General features: G+C 33.2%; 1 protein-coding gene across 1 annotated transcript; it reads right to left on the reverse strand.

The window, feature by feature from the left end:
• Nucleotides 1-3,685: 3,685 nt before the first annotated feature.
• On the reverse strand, nucleotides 3,686-12,935 carry LOC6039830 (regucalcin). The gene is made up of 6 exons (XM_001849290.2): nucleotides 12,893-12,935; nucleotides 12,583-12,657; nucleotides 4,638-4,745; nucleotides 4,152-4,577; nucleotides 3,957-4,095; nucleotides 3,686-3,887 (listed from the first exon to the last, which is right to left on the reverse strand). The coding sequence occupies exons 2-6, from the start codon at nucleotides 12,635-12,637 to the stop codon at nucleotides 3,686-3,688; spliced, it is 930 nt and encodes a 309-aa protein (XP_001849342.2). The 5' UTR covers nucleotides 12,638-12,657; nucleotides 12,893-12,935.
• Between the last annotated feature and the right edge of the window lie 4,424 nt (nucleotides 12,936-17,359).

Below are 17,359 nucleotides of genomic sequence, written 5' to 3' on the forward strand. Positions count from 1 at the left end.
TCGACTCTGGTCGGAGTCGAGGGAGGCGGCAAAAAAATAAAAAAATATACAAATTGAAATAACAAGCCATGGTCTCAACATTTGAATGAAAAGTTTTAAAATACACCTGCCCTGTTGTTTTGCAATCATTAGTTTTAAAAATATCCAAGTATTGAAGAGATTTTTTTTTCGCCGAAAAAAAAACTTTTCATCAACAAAAAATACGTTCAAAGATGATGACTGATAACACTGACCTAAACAAATTAATAAAAATTACTGCTCAATTTGAGGAGACGCAGTTATGCCTTTGTCACAAATTTAGAAAGCATCAATGAATTTAGGAAAATATTTTTTTCCCAAATTTTTCATCTATTTCCAATCTGCAATCCCAAAAATTCATTTTTTTAAAGAGCTTAAAAATACTCTGTTTGGATAAAAATACATAAATAAACATTATTTACTGTGTCCTCGATAGTTTAGATAGATTTTTTGCAATAAGGCTGGTTGTCGGTTGTGCCAAATTTTTTCAAAATGTTGTGCTGAAAATCAAAAGAACTGCTCATGTTTGAAAAAATGCAAAATTTCCCAAATATTATAAAAAAAAATGCTTAAAAATCAAAGAATACAAAAACAAACAGAAATAATCAAAATTATAAGCAAAAAATTAAAAGACCTTCTCATGTTTGAAAGAATGCAAAAACTCACAGAAATAATTCAAATAATATGCTTAAAACAAGAATCCAAAAATCTAACAGAAATTAATGCAAAATTATTTGCTAAAAAGAAATAACTCCAAATGTTTGATAGATCGCAAAAACTCACAGAAATAATTTAAAATTGTATGCTGAAATTAAATAACTGCTTATGATTGAAAGAATGCAAAACTCACAGACTTTTTTTAACTCGATTATCTTCTAAACAATTGTTTATGCATGTTATAATGCATAAACATATAAAAATAACATACTAACAAACAAAAAAATGTATAAAGAATGCAAAACTCCCTAAAAGGTTTAAAAATTATAATTTTAACAAAATACTTTTTATACAATTTGTGTCCTTTTTATAATTTTTTTTACGATTTTTTTGTCAATTCGGCAAAACGTCCCATTCGGTGAAATGTCCCACACCCTATTTTGAGGAAGGCAAAATTTTACCAGTCCCTGATATAAAATTACACAATTTACGATACAAAATCTCTTAACCATTCCCAGATGTTATTATACCATCATTTTGATTACCTTGTAGCAAACCTTCAAATAGACTAGTGTCCATCTCGGGAATTCCCGGGATTTTTCCAAAACCGGGAATTCCCGAAATTGAAAAAAAAAACTAATTCTGGTCTTGAAATTCAGATTTGGTTGAGTAAAAATATGAACAGTTTAATACTCAGTAATCGATAAGAATTTTAAAGCAATTAAATTGTATTAAACATACATCGGCATTAATTTGGCTTATTAGGGAAAATTGCGAAAAAATAAGTTTACAGATTCGTAAAATGCCTAGCGCTTTAAATATTTTCTATTTAATTTAATATATCTGTAAAAGACTGGGCAGAATATTTACGTATATTTATGATTTTAAATTTGAAAATAAATTATATTTAACTACTTTTCATCAAACACCGGCATATAGAGCAAATTAAGACGAATTAAGAAAGCTGTTTAGGCCAAATGTTTCGATTTTTTTATTGATTTCGGGTAAAACAGAAACATAACAAAACAATTAGTACACCGTTTTTCAAATTTATTGCTCTAAATTCTCCTGTACCTATTCAGACTATAGTCCCGTTTTTCCCCTGTTGTCGGTAGTTACTTAAAGACAATTAATGAAAATTCTAAACTTATCAAAAATTTTACATTGATACATTTATTTTTTATTTATTTTCGTTTCTTATTTATCATAGACAGTTAAAAAGTTTTTTTAAGCTTTTGTAGTCATGGCATTGAAAAAAATAAATAAATAAGAGAAATATATTAACACCTAAACTCCCAAGCTCGAGAAAAAGGGGGAATTTCCATACAAATTCCCCCTTTTTCTCGAGCTTGGGAGTTTAGGTGGTAATAAGAAACTTATTTAATTTGTTTCACACTGTATAAAAAATTGTGGTTCATTTGAAATCAATAGCACAACAATGAACAAAAAAATATTTTGAGTGTATTTTGAGCTATCTAATTTGGCTGTCCATGTTAAGATTTAAGTGTAGATTATCAATAATTACTAGCTTTGAGGTCATTCTATGCTTAAAAGCTTGAAAAACATGACAAATAAAACATTTTAAAGATTTTATTACTGTTTAATGAATTCCCGGGAATTCCCGGGATTTTAAAAATATTTTTCCCGTTTCTCGGGAAATTCAAAACCCGGGAAAATTGGACGCCCTAAATACACCGAATGAAATCTTTAAAACAGTAAAAAAAAAGTATAAACATGGAAAGTTGAAAATTTCATTGATTTCCTCAAGTAATATGTAAAACATTGTCCCGGTCCCTGATGAAAAATTACATTTTTTTATTTTATAAACTGAAACAAAAAAAAACAACCATCCAATTTTCAAACTTTCATAGCCTTATAACAGTGCAAATGTCTGTATAATTTTATTATGGTGATTTAAAATTGAAAAAAATAACTACATTTTTCCATATAATTTTGAACGCAGAATTCAAATATGCAAAAAAATGATTAAATTAAATTAAATTAAAAAAATACTATTGAGTAACGAAAAATGGTAGACGTTTTATATCTACTTTTTTCGATGAAAATATGATGCTTATTTTTATTTTGACAAAGAGTCAGGCGGTCAGTCAGTTTTTATTCAGGACAAAGAGTCAGGCAAATCGAAGAGACATCGGGGCAACTATTTGGTGAATTCGCGGAGAGTTGTGTAACGTTACTTCTTTTTTCAGTCTGTATTATCCAATAACATCACAAAATATGTTACTTTACACTTGCCAAATGAATTCAAATCTCAAATGCTGAATCTGGGTTCCAATTTTTTTTTTCAGAAAGTTCTTAAATAATCGGATCTTTGATATATTTTTATTTTGAAAAACAAAATTAATGCAGTTCAAAATCAAAAATAAATCTTTCAGTGCACCAACTTCAAATCCACATCGACCGAGCAAAGAAAGCTCCACTCGATCCATGGTGGACTTGTTTTGGAGAGCAAGAGAGAGAAAAAAAACAACCCCACAAGAGGAGTTGGGTTTGGAAAGAGGAGGGTTTGCACAGTCAGTGGAAGTACCCACTTGGCCGTAGAGGGTAGCTCGCCTCTATCTTTTTTTTTTGCTTATTCAAGACGTGGCGCGTCGTATACCGATCAGGTTCAGGTTCATGTTCACTTCGACGTGTCTGCTGCTGGGGGTCTCTGGGCCAATAGGTTGCAACGTGTTTAGAGGCTGTGACTAAGACTGAGACGGTTGGGGTTTGGGAGTTAGAGGAGAAGAGATGAATCTGCTGATTTCGTTTTCTTGGGGAGGTTTTTTGTTGCGAGATGCTAATGCCTGCATGGTCTGGCATAACTTTGTTGATTAGATGAGCTTTTGAATACTTTGTTGTTTGGTATCGATTCATTGAAGCAATGAAATTTGTTGTTTTATTTTTGCAATTTCTAAAAGGATTCTTCTTTTTGAAAATTGAGCAACAATTTTATCAACAGATACGAATTTATTTAAACAAGATATTTAATGAAGTTGGAAGAAAACATTTACAACTCAACGTCGTACATAGGCGTTCCAACGGCTCCCATCCCAGTCACTCTGAACAGGGCTCCAGCCGGTGGTGGTTGGGGCGACTTGAATTCCTTCGCTGCCGTCGTAACGAACAGCTCATCCAGCTGAGGTCCTCCAAAGGCCACGGAGGTAACCTGCTCGGCTGGGATCTTGATCTCCAGAACCACTTTGCCGGTGCTAGTTTTTAAGATGAGAAAATATGTTAATTTTAGTTTGAATCATGATTGAGATGTTTAAAACACCAACCTTGGATCGATCTTGTAAACCGTAGAACCTCCAAAGGTAGCAACATAAATGCATCCTGCCTGGTCAATCGTCATGCCGTCCGGAACAAATGGGGGTCGTTCGCCGTTAAAGCTGAAGTCGTATACAACTCGTTCCTTAGCTAAAATAAAGGGCAATTTTAATACAATTCCAGCTAAGTTTTCAAAAGCAACTTACACAAATTTCCCTCAGCATCCACGTGGTACTCCTTCACGTCCAAATCGCACGAGTCAATGTAGTAGAACAGATTGCCCTCCTTGTTCCAGCACAGCCCATTAGAAACGCCAATCTTCTCCTTCAGCACTACAAAGTTTTTGCTCTTGGCGTCGTACCGATAGAAGGTACCCAGCCGCGCCTCGAAAATGTCACCCTTTTCCTCCAGACGCATGGTTCCACCATAAAACCGACCCTTGGAATCGGTTTTGGCATCGTTAAACCGGTTGTCCAGCAGATCGAACTCGACCTCGCCAACGGTCTCCACAAAGCTGGCCTTCGACGCCTTTCCGTCCCACTCGACCAGCGTAATCTTGCGGCCCGTGCCGATGATGAACCGGGTCGGGTTGTTTTTCACCGGGATGATGAAGGAAATGACCGGGTATCCGTCTGAAATTTAATGATTTTTCAAATTATGATTTTGGCTTGATTTGTAGTTTCGTTACTTACCAACACTTGCGGTATAAGTCTTATTTTCGGCATAATCGTAACGATGGATGGTTCCTCCGTAAATGTCATTGTAGTACAGACTCTGCCTTTGGATGCACCAGTGAGGACCTTGAACGAAAACAAAAGGTAGAAAATGAAATAAATCCCTTTTATGTTAGTTATCAAAATTAAATTAAATGCAGTCGATTTAGAAGAAAAAAACCCAATTAAGATTATAACAGCAGTTGTAGAGCTATCTAAATTCAAAATATCATTAAATTTATAAACATATTTTTTAAGCTTTTATGTCTATAGTTGTTTTATGGTCCCAAAATAAAAAAAAATGCTTAAAAAGTTTTTATTTTATTGAAACTATACAATAAAACAATATACTATGTACTTTGAAAAAAACTACAATGTACTTTACAATTTTTTTCAAAAAAAAAATATGAATCATGGTATATTTTTTTTTTGCCCCCTAATTTTCTAGAAAAAACTTTGTAGGGAGAAATTTCTATGGCATAAAAAGAGCGAGCAAATTTGTTTCTATGATTTAAGAAAAGAGTTTTTTTTTTAAGATCATTCAAGAACAATTTGAATCAAAAACCTAGCTTTAATTATTGATAATAAACAGAATAAATACTTAAACACATAAAAAACCTTTCCAAAACATTAACGAAATCCCTTTTTTAAAGTACCGTAAACCGTAAAAATGCATTTGAGCAATTCTCTACCAAAACCGGAAATGGATTTTATTTGTATTTTTTGATTTGGCTCAAACTTTGTGGGGGCTGCTGTCCATACAAAAATGGTATGTAAATATTCAAACAGCTGTAACTTTTGAGTGAATTTTCTGATCAATTTGGTGTCTTCGGCAAAGTTGTAGGTTTTGTTGAGGACTATTGAGAAAAAAATAGATACACGGAAAAAAATTGCAGATTTTTTTATCAATTTTTTTTCACAAAAACTCAATTTCCCAAAATACGTATTTTTTGATTTTCGAGATTTTTTGATATGTTTTAGGGGACAAAAACCCGCAACTTTTGAGCCATAGAGAAACATGGTCAAAAAATCTGCCGCCGAGTTATGAATTTTGGAAAAAATAATGATTTTTGGAAAAAATCGGAATTTCCTGCTAAAACAAATTTGACTTTATTTTTTAATGCAAAATTGAATTTGCAATCGAAAACTACTTTACAGATTTTTTGATAAAGAGCTCCGTTTTCAAGATATAGCCACCGAAAGTATGATTTTAGCGAAATAATTGCAGTTTTTCGATTTTTAAAAATAGTGACCATTTCTTGAAATATTTTTTTTGAAAAGTTCAGAAAATTTGCTACAAAATTGTCTAAGAGACATTGCAGATTGGACCTCTGGTTGCTGAGATACAGCGGCTTAAAGGAAAAGAAACACGAAAATTGAAGTTTTCTAAGTCTCACCAAAACAACTCATCATTTTCTAATGTCGATATCTCAGCATCTAATGGTCCGATTTTCAATGTTAAAACATGAAACAGTCGTAAAATTTCCGATCTTTTCGAAAAAAATATTTTGATTTTTTTTTAATAAAGACCAACATTTTAAAAGGGCCAAACATTGAATATTAAAAAACATTGAATATTACGCCCATTTAAAATGTTAGTCTTCATTTTAAAAATTTCAGAATATTTTTTTCGAAAAGATCTGGAAATTTTACGAATGTTTCATGTTTTAACATTGAAAATCGGACCATTGGTTGCTGAGATATCGACATTAGAAAATGGTGGGTTGTTTTGGTGAGACTTAGAAAACTTCAATTTTCGTGTTTCTTTTTCTTAAAGCGGCTGTATCTCAGCAACCCGAGGTCCAATCTTCAATGTTTCTTAGACAATTTTATAGAAAATTTTTTGAACTTTAAAAAAATATATTTCTAGAAATGGTCACTCATGGTCACTATTTTTAAAAATCGAAAAACTGCAAATATTTCGCTAAAGTCATAATTTCGGTGGCTATACCTTGAAAACGGAGCTCTTTATCAAAAAATCTGTAAAGTAGTTTTCAATTACAAATGCAATTTGGCATTAAAAAATAACGTCAAATTTGTTTTAGCATAAAATTCCGATTTTTTCCAAAAATCATTTTTTTTTCAAAAATTCATAACGGCGGCAGATTTTTTGACCATGTTTCTCTATGGCTTAAAAGTTGCGGGTTTTGTCCCCTAAAACATATCAAATATTTTGGGAAATTGAGTTTTTGCAAAAAAAAATTTCCGTGTAACTATATTTTTCACAATAGTCCTCAACAATACCTACAACTTTGCCGAAGACACCAAATTGATCAGAAAATTCACTCAAAAGTTACAGCTGTTTGAATATTTACATACCATTTTTGTATGGACAGCAGCCAAAATTGTATGGAGACTTGTATGGGTGAACCAATGATGCAAAATAGCTTATTTGGTCATAGGGAAGGCCCCCACAAAGATTGAGCCAAATCAAAAAATACAAAAAAAAATGGTCGAAATCGGCCGATTTCGTAGAGAGTTGCTCATTTGATAGTTTGAGACTTTTCTGCTAAATGAAGAGTACAAATTCAATTCGTACGGAATGTTAAAAAAAAGTTCAAAAGTTGTTAATAAAAAAGTTAAAAAAATTAAATTACAGTCTATGGGTTCAACATTTGAATGAAAAACGTGTTTTAAAATGCATTACACACCTGTCCAGTTGTTTTGCAATCATAAGTTTCCAAAATTTCTAAGTAATGACGAAACTTTTATTTTCGCGGTGCTGTACATTGTAATTTCATAAAAGTTTAAAATATTTTTAACCGAGCCAGAACATGCTAAGTATGATTATCATTGCAGAAAAATGCATTTTGAATTGTTCTCAGTTGATAATTCTTATATTTCCATTGAAATTTTAAGGTGAAACATTGATATTTTATTTCAAAAACTATACAAGCAACCTAAGTGATGGTACATTAGACGTAAACATAGCATTTGAAAACTTTGAACCTGGTGTTAACAAGATAAACTATGACTATCAAAGTCACCCCGGAATTCAAAATATGAATTTTCGAAGAAATTATTTTTTTAAGCAGTACCGCCATCAAGGGTGACATTGAGTCTGGGGGTGAGATTGGGTCATACAAAAATGATGAAATTTGTATGACCCAATCTCACCCCCAGACCCAATGTCACCCCTGATGACGGTATTGAAAAAACTTTTTTTTTAAATAATGCATGGACCTTGTGTGGCCTACCGCAGTACATGCTTAAAAAAATTGAGATGAACCTGTTTACTAGTTTGAAAATATTTCAAAAATAAATCGAATCCCATCAATGTCAACTCGATTCACGGTACTCCATTTAATGAGAAATGCTAAAATAAACGTTAAAAAATGTATTCCAAGTAATGTTTATAGTACTTTTGTAATGGTTTAAAATAAAAATTTCATTTTTCATTTAATTCTCCGTTCTCTATTGTATTTGAAAATCAAAATGAAACATTACACATTATTGCAGAAAAATATCGCTATAGTTTGTGCTACTTAAAAATATAATTATAAAATTAATACCAATTTAGTGATGTTCAAGCTCAGATAAGTTGTTGGCGACTTTTACTACAAATTTGCTCTTGAAAAATTTATAAAATCATCGGAAACGTCTTTATTTAAATAATGTATTTTTATTATTATTTCGCCGAATATTGCGAACAATTGGGTTTGAACTGTGATCCCGAGCAGACGGAAATAACTTGGGAAGGTCAGTTTTTGATATTGTGAGAAGATCGAAATATGTTATTGGGATGATCGGATTAGTTGTTAAAATAACAAAAATCAATAACAAAAATTTGTTCGAAGAATAACTTAAACTGTTATTATGTTGTTATTGCAATAACAAACCAATAACACAGAAGGAATCATGAAGGAATAACAAGATTTGTTATTTTGTGCGGAGAGGTGGAGCAGCATAATAACAAAAATGTTATTGAACTGGTATGTCTCCATAACATAAAAAGTTATTGTTTTGGTTTATTTGTAATTTGCAAATAAACCTGCAGTTGCCATAACTCCTCTGTACTAGTCAGGGCTGCAGAGTCGGGTACCTCCAAGCGACTTTGAATCCATACTTTGAAGACAACTCCAACTCTGGAAGCAGGATATGACGTCAACGACGACTTCAGCTCTCCAAAAATACCCGACTTCACAGATTCCGACTCCAAGTAAAAGTTGCTGAAAATTAGATGAATCCGATGCAGTCTCCGAGGTCTCACTCCAGCTCGAACTTCAACGTCAGCTCCGACTTCCTGGCTCTGTGAAAATAATAACAGTTTTTGTTATTCACACTTCAAAAATTCTCAATAAATAAATCAATTCCGTTAGGGAATATAAAAAAAAATAAAAAAAGAGCTCTCAAAAGTTAATGTTATTGAGGTTTTGCAGCGCGACTGCGTTTCAAATGTAGGTGGCGCCAAAATGAGGTTACTTGCCTAAAGTCGTATGCCTTTCTGTCGATTAAAGAACAAAATCGCTTATTTCTCATGATTCCCTGCATCAATCTTCATGAAACTGGTTGCAAAAGACGAGAAAATTTTTTTGCTTTAAAATAAAGAACATCAACTTTTGGGCGCGCAAAAATTTGTGACCTTTTTCTTTAAAAAACATGTTTTGGAACACGAAAAAATGAGTTTCTCCGTATATATCAATGAAATAAACAGTTATATAGTTGATAACAGATGTGTTAACGTATATTCAACAATTTGTATTGATTTTTGACAGACTTTCTTGCCAAATAGTCCAAATTACTATCTTTTTCTGAATCTACAGTTTTCTCATAGAAAAATCAAACAAATATTGGAAAGTTATACACCAAATTGTTGGAAATAATTTTTCTCATCCGAATCCGGCATAAGTTTTATAAAAATGTTGATTAGGAAGGAAAAAACACATTTTTTCTAAAAATCATAGGTTTACGCTATTTGTTCATAGGTGGCGACACACGTCTTTTAGCTTTGCTGCAAATTCTCTATCGGATTAATTTTAGCTTGAAACCCCATTTCATGGTGAAGTAAATGACCCCGATGAAATTGGTCAAAATTATTTCATAGTTCAAGCCAATTTTAGTAAAATCCCTTAGGGGGTATATCAAACAATTAAAAAAAATCAACTTTCAAAATTTCAACTTTTTAGAATAATTTTAGCTTAAGAACCCCATTTCATGGCCATAATAATGACCCCGACGAAATTGGTCAAAATTATCCCATAGTTCTAGCCAATTTTAGCAAAGTCCCTTAGGGGGTATATCAAATAATTAAAAAAATCAAATTTCAAAATTTGAACTTTTCAGAATAATTTAAGCTTAAGGACCCCATTTCATGGCCAAAATAATGATCCCGAAGAAATTGGTCAAAATTATTCCATAGTTCTAGCCAATCTTAGCGAAGTCCCTTAGGGGGTATATCAAATAATTAAAAAAATCATCTTTCAAAATTTCAACTTTTTAGAATAATTTTAGCTTAGGGACCCCATTTCATGGCCAAAATAATGACCCTGACGAAATTGGTCAAAATTATCCCATAGTTCTAACCATTTTAAACAAAGTCCTTTAGGAGGTATATCAAATAATAAAAAAAAATCAACTTTCAAAATTTCAACATTTTAGAATAATTTTAGCTTAAGGACCCCATTTCATGGCCAAAATAATGATCCCGAAGAAATTGGTCAAAATTATCCCATAGTTCTAGCCAATTTTAGCAAAGTCCTTTAGGAGGTATAGAGAATTTGCAGCAAAGCTAAAAGACGCGTGTCGCCACCTATGTACAAATAGCGTAAACCTATGATTTTTAGAAAAAATGTGTTTTTTCCTTCCTAATCAACATTTTTATAAAACTTATGCCGGATTCGGATGAGAAAAAATATTTCCAACAATTTGGTGTATAACTTTCCAATATTTGTTTGATTTTTCTATGAGAAAACTGTAGATTTAGAAAAAGATAGTAATTTGGACTATTTGGCAAGAAAGTCTGTCAAAAATCAATACAAATTGTTGAATATACGTTAACACATCTGTTATCAACTATATAACTGTTTATTTCATTGATATATGGGTTTGTTCAAATATTACGTCCAGAGATTTTCGGGATTTCAGACCCCCCCCCCCTCCCCCCTGTCACGCACTTTTCCTATACCTTTAACATGGGCTGTCACAAAACCCTAGACCCCCCCCCTCCCCCTATTCCTGGACGTAATTTTTGAACGAACCCTATACGGGGAAACTCATTTTTTCGTGTTCCAAAACATGTTTTTTAAAGAAAAAGGTCACAAATTTTTGCGCGCCCAAAAGTTGATGTTCATTATTTTAAAGCAAAAAATTTTTCTCGTCTTTTGCAACCAGTTTCATGAAGATTGATGCAGGGAATCATGAGAAATAAGCGATTTAGTTCTTCAATCTAGCTGAAAGGAATACGATTTTTGGCAAGTAACCTCATTTTGGCGCCATCTACATTTGAAACACAGTCGCGCTGCAAAACCTCAATATCAAATAATAAAAAAAATCAACTTTCAAAATTTCAACTTTTTAGAATAATTTTAGCTTAGGGACCCCATTTCATGGCCAAAATAATGACCCCGACGAAATTGGTCAAAATTATCCCATAGTTCTAACCATTTTAAACAAAGTCCTTTAGGAGGTATATCAAATAATAAAAAAAATCAACTTTCAAAATTTGAACTTTTCAGAATAATTTAAGCTTAAGGACCCCATTTCATGGCCAAAATAATGATCCCGAAGAAATTGGTCAAAATTATTCCATAGTTCTAGCCAATCTTAGCGAAGTCCCTTAGGGGGTATATCAAATAATTAAAAAAATCAACTTTCAAAATTTCAACTTTTTAGAATAATTTTAGCTTAGGGACCCCATTTCATGGCCAAAATAATGACCCTGACGAAATTGGTCAAAATTATCCCATAGTTCTAACCATTTTAAACAAAGTCCTTTAGGAGGTATATCAAATAATAAAAAAAAATCAACTTTCAAAATTTCAACTTTTTAGAATAATTTTAGCTTAGGGACCCCATTCATGGCCAAAATAATGACCCTGACGAAATTGGTCAAAATTATCCCATAGTTCTAACCATTTTAAACAAAGTCCTTTAGGAGGTATATCAAATAATAAAAAAAATCAACTTTCAAAATTTCAACTTTTTAGAATAATTTTAGCTTAAGGACCCCATTTGATGGCCAAAATAATGACCCCGACGAAATTGGTCAAAATTATCCCATAGTTCTAACCATTTTAACAAAGTCCCTTAGGGGGTATATCAAATAATTAAAAAAATCAACTTTCAAAATTTCAACTTTTTAGAATAATTTTAGCTTAAGGACCCCATTTCATGGCCAAAATAATGATCCCGAAGAAATTGGTCAAAATTATCCCATAGTTCTAGCCAATTTTAGCAAAGTCCCTTAGGGGGTATATCAAATAATTTAAAAAAACAACTTTCAAAATTTCAACTTTTTAGAATAATTTTAGCTTAAGGACCCCATTTCATGGCCAAAATAATGACCCCGACGAATTTAGGCAAAATTATCCCAAAGATCTAAACAAATTTAACAAAAGAAAAAAATAATAACAGATTGTGTTATGGACACTTAGAAACTTTTCCATTTGTGCGATTTATGGTAATTTTATTTCTAAGTCAGTATACCGAACGAATAATAAATTTTGTTATTAGGAGAGTTTTTGAAATGTATAACATTTCCTCTTATTAGCGTGTTATTAAACATTTTCAATATAATATCACTTCAATACCAAATTTTGTTATTTTATCAGAAACTGTTATTATTTTTTCTTATTGAAGTTGAACTTCAGGATAAAATAATAACACTTTTTGTTATTTTAACAGGATTTGTTATTGAAATATTATTAATTTTGTTATTACCGTCTGCCCGGGATCTGCCAATTGAAATTATCGCACTTAAACTTACCTTCTCCAAGAACATTTAAAGGTGACGGTAGTTGTTCGACTTTGTAAGACGTCATGGTGAATCAAATGGTGGTGCCTATGAATTACAATAAGGAGGACATTTGAACTCTTCACATGTATTTTTTCAATAACTGTTTTTTTAGCTGATCAAAATCTGTTTTTCATCAAGAAATTATATTGAAATAAAAGCATCTATCCTTCTAATTCACTTTTTACTGAAATAAAAATGAGCAATTCTTTAGTCACCAGCACAAACTGTAAAAACTGCACAAACTTTCCCCAGCACTTAGCCTTGAAACGGGAGCACTCACTTGGAAACTGTTACTAAGCCACGACGACTTTCCACGGAATGAAGTGAACCAGAACTAGCGCGCGTCTTAAATATGGTTGGTACCTTATCGGGACGTATATTAATGGTGCTTATTCCCAGAATCCGTAGACCTCTCAGCAATTCCAACTGAAATCAGGATGCTGAAAATCTATCATTTTACTTAGAATGATAAGCACCCAAAGTTTTTGTTTCGTTAGGGTGGTGCTAACGAAGCAAACCTTCTTGCAAGCAATCTAGTATTTTGTATCCCCAATGTTTTATTTTTATTTTTTTGTGTTATAGATTTTTCTAATTATCATTTTTTAATTTATTAAATAAATGATGTTTCATTATCGCATACAAATAAATTTGAAAAAAAACATCAAAAATCATATTTTTTTTGTTATGTTGCAAGGACCAACCCAATCACATAACAAAAAAACAAGACACCATCCAAGCTTGAGTTCCTTCTGATGCTTGTTTCATATGGAATAACGGTCAAATGATAAGAGTAAGCCGAGATTCATTAAAGGATGCTGGGCGTGGAACGCGACGACGTTGCCGTTGAGATAATCCTCGGGCGTTCTTTTTTTTCGGTTCGCCGATAAGCTAATGTGTGATTTTCGACAATCATTATGAAAAAGTCATGATGCATGTGTAGAATTTAAGTCCCTATCGTTGAAGAAGTACACAGCTTGGGATTTCATAACATTTCGAAAATAAACGTTGAAAAAATGTTTAAGTTTTTTACAGAGATAGTGTAAAAATTCAGATTAAAATCAACTGCCATAATCGCTTTTTTGTGTACGCCATTTTGATTTTTGATAGCTCAGATTTAGTACCCTGATATAGTATCCATACAAATTGTCGGCTAAAGTGTCAATAATAAACTATAATAATAATAATAACATACAAATTGTCATACAATTTTGAGGTATAAGGCACTAATTAGCACTAAATAAGCACTAAATTTTAGTCCAAAAAATCAAAATGGCGATGTATGTAATCTGGCATGTATTTCAAACTTTGTATGGCGATTTGTATGGAAACTATGAGGGCACTAAATCTTAGGTATAGGACACTAAAAAATGGCGACATTTGTAATCTGACTATTGAAACTATAAGGGCACTAAATCTGGGGGATAGAAGGCTATATAGCACTAAATGAGCACTTAATTTTAGCCCAAAAATCAAAATGGCGACGTGAGTAATCTGGCTTGTATTCAAACCTTGTAAGTTTGAAACTATAAGGGCACTAAATCTGAGGTATAGGACACTAAATAGCACTAAATGAGCACAAAATCTCAGCAAAAAAAAATCAAATTTACGACATGTATTCCGAATTTCGTATGGCGATTTCTATGGAAACTATGTGGGCACTAAATGAGCACTAAATTTTGGCCAGAGGATTTTTCGAAATGGCGTCATGTGTAATCTGGCTTGTATAGACCTTCTGAATCTGGGAATTTCAAGAAGTTTTTCAACAAAATTATTCTTTTAGACTTAAAAATGGCAGTCAATTAATACACCAGTTAAAAAAATCAAGTTAAATGCTTCCAATTAAAGTCTAAAGCGAATCTTTGTTTTTTTTAACATCGAACCAACTCATAGCTATGAGGTTTCCTAAATAAGACTTTACATTTGATTAGAAATGAAAGATACACTTTTTTAAACATAAAATTTAATATTTCATCTGATGATTTATGTGATTAGTTTCATGAAACTTATTTTTGTCATGTTTTGTTGCAATAATCAACCTGTCAACAATCCGAGCAAACATCATAACAAATCGATCTCCATTGCATTGGCCAATGACCGCTTCGATTCCATGACCCTGGTGTTTTCCTCGTGGTTCAAGACCATCGGCGCAGCAATCACAACAATCTCCAACACGCAACTTCTAGACCACCAAACCGGCAGCCAGCGACTGGCTCTGTCGCCCAACATCCGGTCTCCTCGGAGTTCCTTCGATAGCTCACAGACCGTTTGTTTGTCCGTTCCGCTGTCGACGCTGAAGTTACTTAATCGCACCGTTGTTGTTGTTGGTGTTGCATCGATTTCGAAAAACGGCTTCCAACATCACACCCGCACACACGCCTGCACGCTTCAATTAATCCCGCGTGCAATATCCGTTCAAGCCACGAGCTGTGTTCCGTTAGCTTGAGCAGAAGTTCAACGATTGCCGCTGCACATTCTTCCGAAGGTCATCTGGCCGAGCTGTGTGTTCAAGAACCGACCTTTGCGTGCCGTTTTGCGCCGTCTTTTAGAATCTACCTCAGCGGCTTCTTCAAGTCGTGTTACAGGTGCCTGCACGCAGCAGAACGCCCTAATCGACGAAGAAGCGCTCAACGCCCACCTTAAGCCGCTCAAAAGGTTATTCACCGGATCAAGGTCAATAGTCTAATAAAGCGTTCTGTTTTTATTCCTCCCCGGTGGTTCTACCCGCCCTTCTCGTTACATAAGACAGAGAGGAGATAAAGAGTAGCAGCAGCAGCATCAAAAGGAAGAGAAGCAATCGGTTCTAATCGCTACAAGAATCCTGTGCCGTAGACCGGCCCGACGTTGGTCCAGAGAACATCACGCAATGTATGCTATCTCTCGTTCGCGGGATGAGGTAGCATAAAATGTGTAGGGCGCGTAAAGCCATGTCCCAATCTTGCCGCGCTCTGGAGCGGACTCTGGACGAAAAACTGCATCGTAAATCCTGCTCGGCGATGTTCGGCGACGAACGAAATCTCGCTCGGCGGGAAGGCTCTAAGGGTCACATTTGAAGGAGCAAATCACGTAACATCATTTGATAGCTTTTTGACTACCAGTTTTTTTTACAGTAATGTTAAATTTCGTTTGATTCAGAAACAACAAAAAATGAACTTTGGAAAAAAAACATCCAGATTTACAGTTGAAACATGTCCCTAATATCTGAAGTTATGGTAAAAAAATAATTAGTTCATTTCTAACATTAACGATTCTTTTGTTTTGAAAATCCCAGTAATTTTTTCATGGAATTTAACAACTGAGCAATTCTCTACGAAATTGGCCGATTTCGTTCATTTTTATTTTTTGTTTTTTTTTTCATTTGGCTCAAACTTTGTGGGGGCCTTCCCCATGACCAAAGAAGCTGTTTTGTGTCATAGGTTCACCCATACAAGTCTCCATACAATTTTGGCAGCTGTCCATAAAAAAATAGTACGTAAATATTCAAGCAGCTGTAACTTTTGAGTGAATTTTCTGATCAATTTGGTGTCTTCGGCAAAGTTGCAGGGAAAAAAATGTAAATTTTTACATTAACTTTGTTTTCACAAAAACTTAATTTCCCAAAATATGTATTTTTTGAATTTCGAGATTTTTTTATATGTTTTAGGGGACAAAATTCCGCAACTTTTGAGCCATAGAAAAGTATGGTTTAAAAAATCTGGACCGAGTTATGATTTTTTTAAGAAAAGTGATTTTTGAAATTTCATGCAAAAAAAAATTTTTACCTAATTTTTTTATGTTAAATTAAATTTGCAACCGAAAAGTACTTTAAAGATTATTTGATAAAGGGCTCCGTTTTTAAGATAAAGCCACCGAAAGTTTGATTTTCGCGAAATATTTGCAGTTTAACGATTTTAAAAATAGTGACTATGAATGACAATTTCTGAAAATATTTTTGTTCGAAAAGTTGATAAAATTTGATATAAAATTGTCTAAGAGACATTGAAGATTGGACCTCTGGTTGCTGAGATACACCATTGTATAAGAAAAAGAAACAGAAAAATTGAAGTTTTTAAGTCAAACAACCCACCATTTTCTAATGTCGATATCTCAGCAACTAATGGTCCGATTTTCAATTTAAAACATGAAACATTCGTGAAATTTTCCGATCTTTTCAAAAATAATATTTTTTTTAAATCAAGACTAGCATTTTAAAAGGGCGTAATATTGAATGTTTTGCCCTTTTGAAATGTTAGTCTTGATCCAAATAAATAAAAAATATTGTTTTCAAAAAGATCTGCTGCCCCTGTTCACATAAATGTCCCATATTCATTAACACCCTAAAGGCCATGCCTCCTAAGAAACAAAACTTTAAAATGTAAAAATCATATCTCCGGTTCGTTTCATCCAATTTTGATGAAAATTTCAGGGCAGGTCCAGTTTTTAGTCTAGTTTCGAATGATTTTTGAGTTGGGCCCGAATTTCGGATTGTTCCGGATTAATCGCAGATTCCCTTGGGGTACCTTTGTTTTGGCCAGTGGGGTCACTTTATGGTTACTCAATATTTTTCTTCTACAGTATGCAGTTTTAGTGTCAAAATCTGAAGTATTATCAAAAACAAATCCCCCTATGCGTTTACGACATATAATGTCCCCTTCAGGTAGCCCCGGGACCTCCGGAACCGGTTCCGTAGTACAACCGTGGGGGACAAAATCTATAAGTCACGGAAATATGCCATGCGACATGTCAAAAATTATCTACTGGCTCTGGAAAG

Source organism: Culex quinquefasciatus, chromosome 3 (genome assembly GCF_015732765.1).
Source record: "Culex quinquefasciatus strain JHB chromosome 3, VPISU_Cqui_1.0_pri_paternal, whole genome shotgun sequence".
Classification (NCBI taxonomy): Eukaryota; Metazoa; Arthropoda; class Insecta; order Diptera; family Culicidae; genus Culex; species Culex quinquefasciatus.

Excerpts from the sequence above, each read along its gene's own strand:
- LOC6039830 (XM_001849290.2), bottom strand. The coding sequence starts at position 12,637 with ATGACGTCTTACAAAGTCGAACAACTACCGTCACCTTTAAATGTTCTT. Across the intron at positions 4,746-12,582 it reads TTTAAATGTTCTTGGAGAAG|GTCCTCACTGGTGCATCCAA; the intron begins GTAAGTTTAAGT and ends TTTTCGTTCAAG. Across the intron at positions 3,888-3,956 it reads GTTTACAAGATCGATCCAAG|CACCGGCAAAGTGGTTCTGG; the intron begins GTTGGTGTTTTA and ends CTTAAAAACTAG.